The sequence below is a fragment of the Lucilia sericata genome, unplaced genomic scaffold (assembly GCF_015586225.1).
Source record: "Lucilia sericata isolate MDLA Ls3-8-SP2 unplaced genomic scaffold, ASM1558622v1 Contig001391F_arrow, whole genome shotgun sequence".
Classification (NCBI taxonomy): Eukaryota; Metazoa; Arthropoda; class Insecta; order Diptera; family Calliphoridae; genus Lucilia; species Lucilia sericata.
The window spans coordinates 80,741-92,236 of NW_023995331.1; the positions used below are offsets into that span (position 1 = coordinate 80,741).

General features: G+C 26.6%; 1 protein-coding gene across 4 annotated transcripts in view; it reads left to right on the plus strand.

Annotated features, from left to right (window-relative positions):
- Window positions 1-10,827, plus strand: part of LOC119611211 (zinc finger protein OZF) — a 43,621-nt gene extending 32,794 nt beyond the window's left edge. Inside the window, exons 3-9 of one of the 4 annotated variants that reach the window (XM_037966720.1) lie at window positions 566-673; window positions 3,237-3,369; window positions 3,443-3,537; window positions 3,601-4,070; window positions 4,197-4,393; window positions 10,174-10,202; window positions 10,269-10,592. In XM_037966720.1, the coding sequence (XP_037822648.1) occupies window positions 566-673; window positions 3,237-3,369; window positions 3,443-3,537; window positions 3,601-4,070; window positions 4,197-4,393; window positions 10,174-10,202; window positions 10,269-10,487 (1,251 nt within the window). In that variant the 3' untranslated portion in view covers window positions 10,488-10,592. Of the gene's footprint in view, window positions 1-565; window positions 674-3,236; window positions 3,370-3,442; window positions 3,538-3,600; window positions 4,071-4,196; window positions 4,394-10,173 lie in introns of all 4 variants that reach the window. The other 3 variants (XM_037966722.1, XM_037966719.1, XM_037966721.1) reach the window with 3 other exon arrangements.
- Window positions 10,828-11,496: the final 669 nt, after the last annotated feature.

The following is an 11,496-nucleotide window of genomic DNA, read 5'->3' on the forward strand; positions in this document are numbered from 1 at the left end:
CTTCTTATTTTTGGCTTGTTTCTTATAATTTCATTTTGTTTCTTTTGCAAATTTCAAGAAAAAGTTTGATGTTTAAATTCGATTTTCCAAAATCTTATTCTTTTAAATTTCTGCTCGACTTTGAAATACTTTTAAAATACTATAAACTTTTTTTATTTAAAACAATTTACAACTCTTTTTTTTTTAACACAAATACAACTTGTTCTTATTGTTTATTTTTACTTCACACTTTTATATCTTTTTTGCTTTTTTGTTGTAAATTCTTTTTTCATTATACCCAACTGTCATACAAAACAAAAACTCTGTGCTTTTTTTATAAAAACAACAAATTCTTACATATTACTTATAATTTTTTTTTTGCTGTGTTTTTAATTTTTTCTCACTTTTTTTCTCTTAACTTGCAATTTTTAAAAATGTTGTAAATTTTATATTGAAATTTCTTAATATATAAAAAATATATATTTGTTTATTATATTAAGCATTGAAATATATCAATTGTTTCTTCTTTCTTCTTGTTATTTTTTTATTTTTCAATTATTGTTTTTTCTTACGTACAACAAACTAGCAGAGAGTGCAACAAACACCACGCCGTCCGCGTAAAAACGGTGTTAATAAAATCCAACAAATCACGATGTCCTCCTATGAATTGGAGAAGACCATACAACATTTAGATGTACATATTGCAAATTTTTTATTATTATTATTCTCTATATGTTTTCTAAAGCAAAAAACAATAGAACAATGTTTTTTCGGTTTTTTTTTCTGAGTTTGGTTTATCTACAAAAAATTTTAAGTTTAGTAGTTGTTTTTGATTTGAAAATGTGGAAAATGTAAGCTAAAGTTAAGGATTATTGAAGTTCAAATTGAAACTGATTTTAAACTAGATAAGAACTGAATCTAAACGGAACTAGAATTACAGTTGAAATGAACCAAAACCCAATTGGAATCAAAATCAAATTGAACCAAATACTAATTGGAACTCAAGCTTAAGAGATTTACATATGTATGTAGAACTATTCTATGTAAACTCCAGTTAGAAACCAATTAGAATTTATTTAGTATTCAAATAGAACTGTTCCCAATCTGATCTTGAAGGGAACTGGAAGAGAGCAGGAACAGAACTAGAGCAGAACCAGATGAGAACAGATTTAGAACAGAACTAGAACTGAACTAGAACAGAACTAGAACAGAACTAGAACAGAACTAGAACAGAACTAGAACAGAACTAGAACAGAACTAGAACAGAACAGAACTAGAACAGAACTAGAACAGAACTAGAACAGAACTAGAACAGAACTAGAACAGAACTAGAACAGAACTAGAACAGAACTAGAACAGAACTAGAACAGAACTAGAACAGAACTAGAACAGAACTAGAACAGAACTAGAACAGAACTAGAACAGAACTAGAACAGAACTAGAACAGAACTAGAACAGAACTAGAACAGAACTAGAACAGAACTAGAACAGAACTAGAACAGAACTAGAACAGAACTAGAACAGAACTAGAACAGAACTAGAACAGAACTAGAACAGAACTAGAACAGAACTAGAACAGAACTAGAACAGAACTAGAACAGAACTAGAACAGAACTAGAACAGAACTAGAACAGAACTAGAACAGAACTAGAACAGAACTAGAACAGAACTAGAACAGAACTAGAACAGAACTAGAACAGAACTAGAACAGAACTAGAACAGAACTAGAACAGAACTAGAACAGAACTAGAACAGAACTAGAACAGAACTAGAACAGAACTAGAACAGAACTAGAACAGAACTAGAACAGAACAGAACTAGAACAGAACTAGAACAGAACTAGAACAGAACTAGAACAGAACTAGAACAGAACTAGAACAGAACTAGAACAGAACTAGAACAGAACTAGAACAGAACTAGAACAGAACTAGAACAGAACTAGAACAGAACTAGAACAGAACTAGAACAGAGCAAGAACAGAACTAGAACAGAACTAGAACAGAACTAGAACAGAACTAGAACAGAGCAAGAACAGAACTAGAACAGAACTAGAACAGAACTAGAACAGAACTAGAACAGAACTAGAACAGAACTAGAACAGAACTAGAACAGAACTAGAACAGAGCAAGAACAGAACTAGAACAGAACTAGAACAGAACTAGAACAGAACTAGAACAGAACTAGAACAGAACTAGAACAGAACTAGAACAGAACTAGAACAGAACTAGAACAGAACTAGAACAGAACTAGAACAGAACTAGAACAGAACTAGAACAGAACAAGAACAGAACTAGAACAGAACTAGAACAGAACTAGAACAGAACAGAACAGAACAGAACTGGAACAGAACTAGAACAGAACTAGAACAGAACAAGAACAAGAACAGAACTAGAACAGAACTAGAACAGAACAAGAAGAGAACTAGAACAGAACTAGAACAGAACTAGAACAGAGCTTAGAACAGACTAGAACAGAACTAAGAACAGAACTAGAACAGAACTAGAACAGAACTAGAACAGAACTAGAAACAGAACTAGAACAGAACTAGAACAGAACTAGAACAGAACTAGAACAGAACTATGAACAGAACTAGAACAGAATTAGAACAGAACTAGAACAGAACTAGAACAGAACTAGAACAGACTAGAACAGAACTAGAACAGAACTAGAACAGAACTAGAACAGAACTATAACAGAACTAGAACAGAACTAGAACCGAACTAGAACAGAACTAGAACAGAACTAGAACAGAACTAGAACAGAACTATAACAGAACTAGAAAAGAACTAGAACAGAACAGAACGAACAGAACTAGAACAGAACTAGAACAGAACTAGAACAGAACTAGAACAGAACTAGAACAAACTAGAACAGAACTAGAACAGAATTAGAACAGAACTAGAACAGAATTAGAACAGAACTAGAACAGAACTAGAACAGAACTAGAACAGAACTAGAACAGAACTAGAACAGAACTAGAACAGAACTAGAACAGAACTAGAACAGAACTAGAACAGAACTAGAACAGAACTAGAACTAGAGCAGAAGTAGAACTGAAGCTACAGCCGTTCCGGGACCGTCCCAAAATTAGCTTCAATCTTAAGCTTACATTTTCTTATTCAAATATTTGGCTTATTTTTGTAAAATTATATTTAGGCAAAATTTTATTATAAATTGTTCTATTTTTTAGATATTTTCCTCTTAATTTCCTTTAAAATTGTCCCTATTAACTCATGTTTTCAATCCAAAAAATTTAGGTGGACTTAATATTCAATGAAGAAGGCTCATGTCCTTTATGCAATAAAACATTTTCAAGGAAATCCTCCTTGATAACACACATACGCAATCATGCAGCTGAAAGGAAATTTGTGTGCAATTATTGTAATAAAGGTAAGTGGGTAAATGAAATGAAATTATAAAAATTAAAAAATAATTAAACGATTTTTTTTCTGTACATATTTAGGTTTTACTCAAGCGGCCAATTTAAGAAATCATGAGCGCATACACACCAATGATCGTCCTTATGTGTGTGGTGATTGTGGCAAAACATTTACACAGGTAAGGATTTTTTTAGAACTTATAATGGAATGAAAGAAAACTAAATGAATTTTCTCTTGACAGATAACAAATCTTAATAACCACAGGCGTTTGCATACCGGTGAACGTCCTTTCGTTTGCATTGAACCCGAATGTGGTCGATCATTTGCCCAAGTAACCAATCTTAATAATCATATGAAAACCCACCATAAAGTGCAACAGTATTGCTGCAATCAATGTCCGAAAAAATTCACACAAGTCACCTCGCTCAATCAACATTTACAAGCTCATGCCGGCATTACCGGCTACTATTGTCCACGGTGTCCGGAGAAGACATTCAAACAGCAATCACAACTGCACACCCATATGAAATCGCATGGTCTTCAATATCCCTTCGAATGTTCGAAATGTGATGAGAAATTTTTGCAGCAGGCCCATTTGGAACAGCATCTTAAGATGCACGATGAGTTCAAATACAAATGCAATATTTGTCCTAGTTCATTCAATCAGGAAACACTACTTAAGAAGCATGAACAACGTCATTTAGAGGGCAGGTGCTTGCAAGAAATTAACTAAAAACTAAAAACAAATTAAAATTTTGTTTTTAAACAAATTCCCTTCCTGATGAAATTAATATTTGTGTTTTTCTTCTCTTTTTCTTTTCATTCGTAAATCCTTAGGTACCTCACTTGCCCTGTTGCAAACTGTAATGAGGCGTTTGCTGTACGACAACATCTCTCGAAACATTTGTTAAATAGTCATTCGCATACGGAATTACCGCCTCCAAAACGCTCTAAGAAATGTATAACATTACAACCGCCTCAACAGCCTGTCACTATGGTTGGCCAGCCATTGTCTTTACAACATGCTCCTCAACGTATGTTTATTAAAGATGAATCAGATGATGATTAAAAACTATTTTATTTATATACAAATACATACACTCTTATATATCTCTATATATATATAAAACTATAATATATATCTTTACATATACTACTACTACTACTATATTTTTAAATTAATTTAATTTAAATTAACATTTTCAATTTTTGGCAATTTTTTTCTTTTTCATTTTTTACTAACTTAAAGAGATTTTTGAAAATTTTCTTTTTGTTTTTATAAATTTTCTTAGAAATTTAGTATTAATTGTGGCAATATTATATAATCTTCAGTTTTTTTTTTTGCTTTTTTAACATTAGTTTATATAAATAATTTTACAATATAGAATTTGTAAAAAGTCTTTGAATGAAAACAAAACTTGAAGTTTTCTTTATCTTTTTGTTTATTGAAAAGATATGGAGACTTTTATTTTGAAAAATGGTTTGCAATAAAATTTTAAATTAAGTGTTAAAATGATAAAAGAAATGGAGTTAATCTAAACGAAAGAAGTAGTGTAGAGTATTGGGTTTTGTTGTTAAGGTTTTGAGGCTTAATTTCTCTATAGGATCGTAGTATAACAGTTTTAAAATGCTATATTTTCATACATTCTATTGCGGTAATTAGTAATCACAGTTTAATTAAGTTGTATAACAGTTTCGAAATGCTAAAAATTAAGTATTTTCAGTTTAAACTTGTTGTATAACAGTTTTAAAGTCTTGCTTTTACTGTTTTCCATAGAAATTTTTGCTAAAATCCAGTATAACGGTTGATTTAAGTTGTATAACAGTTAGTACAGGCGTTATAACAGTTTTTAAATGATAAAGACTGTAGTTGTTCAAATACATTTTAACTGTAACGCAGTATAACAGTTCAATTTAGTTATATAATAGTTTCTACAAGCAGTATAACAGTTTTAAATATATAAAAATTTTTGTTGTTCATACAAATGTTTAATGTAACGCAGTATAACAGTTTATCTTAGTTGTATAACAGTTTATATAAGCAGTATAACAGTTTTCAAGCGATTAAAAATGTAATTGTTCATACAAATGTTTAATGTAACGCAGTAAAACAGTTCAATTTAGTTATATAACAGTTTCTGCAAGCAGTATAACAGTTTTCAAACGATAAAAAATTTAATTTTTCATAAATATTTTTACTGTAACGCTGTATAACAGTTTATCTTAGTTGTATAACAGTTTATATAAGCAGTATAACAGTTTTCGAACGATAAAAATGTAATTGTGCATACAAATTTTTACTGTAACGCTGTATAACAGTTTAACTTAGTTGTATAACAATTTATATAAGCTGTATAACAGTTTTCGAACGATAAAAATGTAATTGCGCATACAAATGTTTAATGTAACGCAGTATAACAGTTTATCTTAGTTGTATAACAGTTTATATAAGCAGTATAACAGTTTTCAAGAGATAAAAAATGTAATTTTTCATAAAAATTTTTACTGTAACGCTGTATAACAGTTTATCTTAGTTGTATAACAGTTTATATAAGCAGTATAACAGTTTTCGAACGATAAAAAATGTAATTGTTCATACAAATTTTTACTGTAACGCTGTATAACAGTTTATCTTAGTTGTATAACAATTTATATAAGCTGTATAACAGTTTTCAAACGATAAAAAGTGAATTTGTTCATACATAACTGTTCAATTTAGGTGTATAACAGTTTATACAAACAGTATAACAGTTTTCAAACTATAAAAAATGTAGTTGTTCATACAATTTTTTATTGTAACTCAGTATAACAGTTCTATTTAGCTGTATAACAGTTTATACAAACAGTATAACAGTTTTGGAACGGTAAAAAATTTAACTGTTCGTACAAATTCTTACTGTAACGCAGTATAACAGTTTAATTTAGTTTAAATTTGCGGTATAACAACTGTATAAGAGTTTAAAATTGTTGTATTACAGTTAAAAAATTTTAGTATAACAGTTTCTAAATTTCAAAATTGTATTTCTGAAATCAATTTTAGCTAAAACTGAGTATAACGGTTCAGTATAAGTTGTATAACAGTTTTGAAATTATAAAATTTCACTTTTTTATAAAAATTTGAACTAAAAACGAGTATAACAGTTTATATAAGATGTATACCTATTTAAATTTGTAGTATAACGGTTTTAATCTGCTGTATAACAGTTAATGTTTGTAGTATAACAGTTTCAAAATGTTAAAATTCTACTTTGTCATCAATAATTTTACTCAAACCGAATATAACAGTTTAAAAAATTGTAAACAGTATAAATTTGCTGTATATCAGCTAAAAATTTATTGTATAACAGTTTCAAAAAGTTAAAATTCTACTTTGTCAGCAATAATTTTACTCAAACTTAGTTAAAACAGTTATGTAACACGTTATATTCTTTGTATAACAGTTTAAATTAATAGTATAACAGTTCGCCAATGTTAAAGTTCTGCTTTTCATATACAATTACTACAGCAACCGAGTATAACAGTTAATATAAATTGTATAATACTTTCAATTTGTTGTATATCAGTTACAAATTTTTTAGTATAACAGTTCCCAAATGTTAAAATTCTACTTTTTATACAAAATTCTTACTGAAGCCGAGTATAACAGTTAATTTAGGTTGTATGACAGTAAAAATTGCTGTATAACAGCTAATAAATGAAATATAACAGTTTGAAAATGTTAAAATTTTACTTTTTTATACAGAGTTTTACTTAAACCGAGTATAACAGTTTATATAGGTTAAATAACTGTTAAAATTTTCTGTATAACAGTTAAAAATTTCTAGTATAACACATTCCTAAAGTTAAGATTCTACTTTTCATATATTTATATATTTTTTACTCAAACCCAGTATAAGAGTTTATATTAGTAGTATAACAGTTTCAGTTTGCTATATATTAGCTGAAAAAGTGTTATATAACAGTTTCCAAATGCAGAAATTGTAGTTTTTCATAAAAATTTTTACTTAAAACGAGTATAACAGTTTATGTAGGTTGTATAACAGTTTCATTTTATTGTATAACAGTTTCAAAATATCAAAATTCAGTTTTTCCCCTAAAAATTCTACTCTTAAAAGTTTTTATTAAAAACGAGTATGACAGTTTATGTAGATTGTATAACAAATGTCAAAATTCAGCTTTTGCCCTAAAAACAGTTAAAAATTTATAGTATAACAGTTTTCGAATGTGAAAATTCTACTTTTTCATCGAGTATAATAGTTTATAAAGATTAAAACAAATTCTACAATTTCCTTAATTTTTTTTACAGAAATCGTGTAGAACAGTTTGAAATTGTTATACAAAGACATACAATTCGTTATATAACAGTTTAATTTTTTTTGCAACAAGTCTGTATAACAGTTTTCTTATTTTCTACAAGTTTTTGTTAATGTTTTTTATAACAGTTATAATAGGTTTTAGAAAATCTGTAGTGTAGTTTAACTCTTGCAATTTCGAAGAGAATTTTACAAAGATTTTATATAACAGTTTGAGGTTTGCCATAATTTGTTTCAAAAGAGATTGTATAACAGTTTGTATCATCATTTAAAATTTTTATTCGCTTTCGAATTAAACTATTTTTTTGGATTTCAAAGATTTCTTATAAAATTAAGGATGAAATTTTGAAATAAGAAATAGAAAATTTCAAATAAAGTTTTCAAATGCTTGAGAAGATGAGAGATTACTTTGTTGTACGATTCGTATTTGTTCTAATTAGGAGATATTAGTTATCGTAACTTAATAAAGAGTTGAATTGTTAAGACTTTCCTTAAAATTTTCACTACAGAATGTAAATTTTAATAAAAATTTTCCAATTAACCCTAAAAATTTCAACATAACTTTAAAAAATATTTTTTAGATTTTCATGGCAAAATTTCAATTAACCCTAAAATTTTCAATTTAACCCTAAAAAATATTTTTCGAAATTTCAAAAAATATTGTTTAAATTTGTAAGAAAACAATAGTTTGAACAAATTTTAAATGTTTTAATATTTAACAATTAGATTTTCATGGCAAAATATCAATTAACCCTAAAATTTTAAATTTAACCCTAAAAAATATTTTTCGAAATTTTAGTTTTGTTTTAAGTTTGTAAGAAAACAATAGTTTAAGCAAGATTTAATAGTTTTTTCAATATTTTAGGGTTAAACAATTAAATTTTCACGAAAAATTTTAATTAACCCTAAAATTTTCTATTTAACCGTAAAAAATATTTTTTGAAATTTCAAAAAATTTTATTTAAATTAGTAGGGAAACGATAGTTTAAGGTGTATTTTATAAGTTTTAGGGTTAAACAATAAAATTTTCATGGTAAACTTCCAATTAACCCTAAAAAATATTTTCGAATTTTCAAAAAATTTGATTTAAGTTTGTATAAAAACAATAGTTTAAGCTTTATTTTAAAAGTTTCCGGGCTAAAAAAGTAAATTTTCCTTGAAAATTTTTAATTAACCCTAAAATTTTCTATTTAACCCTAAAAAAATATTTTTTGAAATTTCACAAAATTTTGTTTAAATTTGTAAGAAAACAATAGTTTAAGCTGTATTTTAAATGTTTAAGGGTTAAACAAGTAATTTTCATTCAATAATGCCAATTAACCCTAAAATTTTCAATTTAACCCTAAATATTTTTTTAAAATTTCGAAAAATTTAGTTTAAATTTGTAAGAATACAATAGTTTAGACAAAATTTAATAGTTTTTTTCAATGTTTTAGGTTTGAACAAGTAAAATTCCATAGAAAGATTCCTATTAACCCTAAAATTTTCAACAAAAATATTTTTCGAAATTCAAAAAAATTTGGTTAAAATTTGTATAAAAACAATATTTTAAGCAATATTTTAAATTTTTTCTAAATGTTTTAGGTTTAAACAAGCATTTTTTTAAATTTAAAGAAAATAAGTTTTGAAAATTAAAAATTTATTTGGATTTTTAGGTTTCTTAGGAAAATTATTAAAAAAAATTTCAAAAATCTCTATTATTTAAGTTATTTTTTATTTTTCTTTGGTTTTTCCAGCATTTTTTTCTTTTTATTTTGTTTTACTCTCTTAAGCTTTAAGTTTATGATGGTTTTTTATTTTTATTCCTACTCTGCTGCTTTCTTTACTGCTTAAGTTTTTAGGGCTATGATGTTTTATATGTTTTTGTTTTAATATTTTAACAAAAAATTTATTTAGAATAAAAAACTGCATCGTGGAATGAAATAATTTTTCTTAAGCTTTTATAACTTTTTAATGAAAAAAAGCTTTAATTTTTTTAAGTTTTTTTTTAAAGAAAATTTTTAAAATACTAAACTAAAAAATGCAACAATTATTATAAAAAAATATAAATATTTTAAAATAAATTTTGAGAAAAAAAATTAACAAGATTTTTAAGTTTTTAAAAACTTTTTAACAAAAATGCAATATTAGATAAGTTTTATAAAGAAATTAATATTTTATAAACATTTAACTACATACATACCTACATATACATACATATACTTAAACATTAATTTTATTTTTTTAAAAAATAAATAATTAAACAAAATTTTTTTCTTTTTACCTATATCCGCCTATTACTCATCATTATCCTGCCCCCTCCCCTTTCTTCTTACAACACTTACCTATCCAACTACTCATTGCTTACAACATTTTTAAACAAAAAACACAAACTTTGCTTGAAATTATAACAAAAAAAAATTTTGGTTTAAAATCCAAAAAAAAAAAAACAAAATCCTTTTTAAAACGTAAACGTCCTTGGTCCAACAAATGTCTTTGTTTTTCTGAAAATTTCTTTTTAGGTGGTCGCCCTCCTAAGAATAAAAATAAGGTAAATTCTTTGAATATTCCATCATTGATAAAAATCGAAATTAATGATGTTCTGAATTATAATCAGCCAGTTATAAATAATGTCAGTGGTCTTTCGATACCACAACAATTAAATCAACATCTACAACAGCAGCAGCAACAACAACAACAGCAACAACAACAGCAGCAACAACAACAGCAACAACAACAGCAGCAACAACAACAGTTACTACAACAGCAACAACATCAATTGATATTAGGTCAACAAGTTAAAGTCCGTTATATACCCAATAATCAAATCAAATAGAAATCAAGAAAAATGTATTCAAAACTTATGATTTGTCATAATTTTTGAATATCTTTTTCTCTCTATATATATATCTCTCCACAACACCACCACCACCACCATTAAATTTGTTTATTTTTATTTTTTTTTTTCTGGCAATTTTAAGAAAAAATCTTATTTTATCTTAAACTTTTCTTCCCTTTAAAATATTTTTTTTCTCTAAGATTGAAAAATATTTGTTTTTAAATTAAATAACTAATTGAAAAAACAACAGAAAAAACACAATTTTGCAACAAAATAAATAATTAATTTTAAGCTTATTAAGTAAACTAGTTTATACAAAAAGTAAAAAAGTTAAATTAATATTAAAAAAAAAAAAAAAAAAACACAAAAAGTTTTTAATAATTTTTTGTTTTAAATGTAAAACATATCTTGAGCAAATAATTTTTTAATTATGAAAACAAAAATAAAACCTTGCAATATTTAAAATAAATTTAAATTATTAAACAACTACTACAAAACAATAGCCAACAAAACAAACAATAAACCTTAACTAAATAAAACAAGAATGTTGAGAAAATGTTGAAAAAAAAAAAAATTTTCACAGAATTTCCAAGTTCACCTTCTAGTTCAGTTCTAGTTCAGTTCTAGTTCAGTTCTAGTTCAGTTCTAGTTCAGTTCTAGTTCAGTTCTAGTTCAGTTCTAGTTCAGTTCTAGTTCAGTTCTAGTTCAGTTCTAGTTCAGTTCTAGTTCAGTTCTAGTTCAGTTCTAGTTCAGTTCTAGTTCAGTTCTAGTTCAGTTCTAGTTCAGTTCTAGTTCGTTCTAGTTCAGTTAGTTCTAGTTCAGTTAAGTTCAGTTCTAGTTCAGTTCTAGTTCAGTTCTAGTTCAGTTCTGGTTCAGTTCTAGTTTTGTTCTAGTTCAGTTCAAGTTCAGTTCTAGTTCAGTTCTAGTTCAGTTCTAGTTCATTCTAGTTCAGTTCTAGTTTAGTTCTAGTTCAGTTCCAGTTCAGTCTAGTTCAATTCTAGTTCAA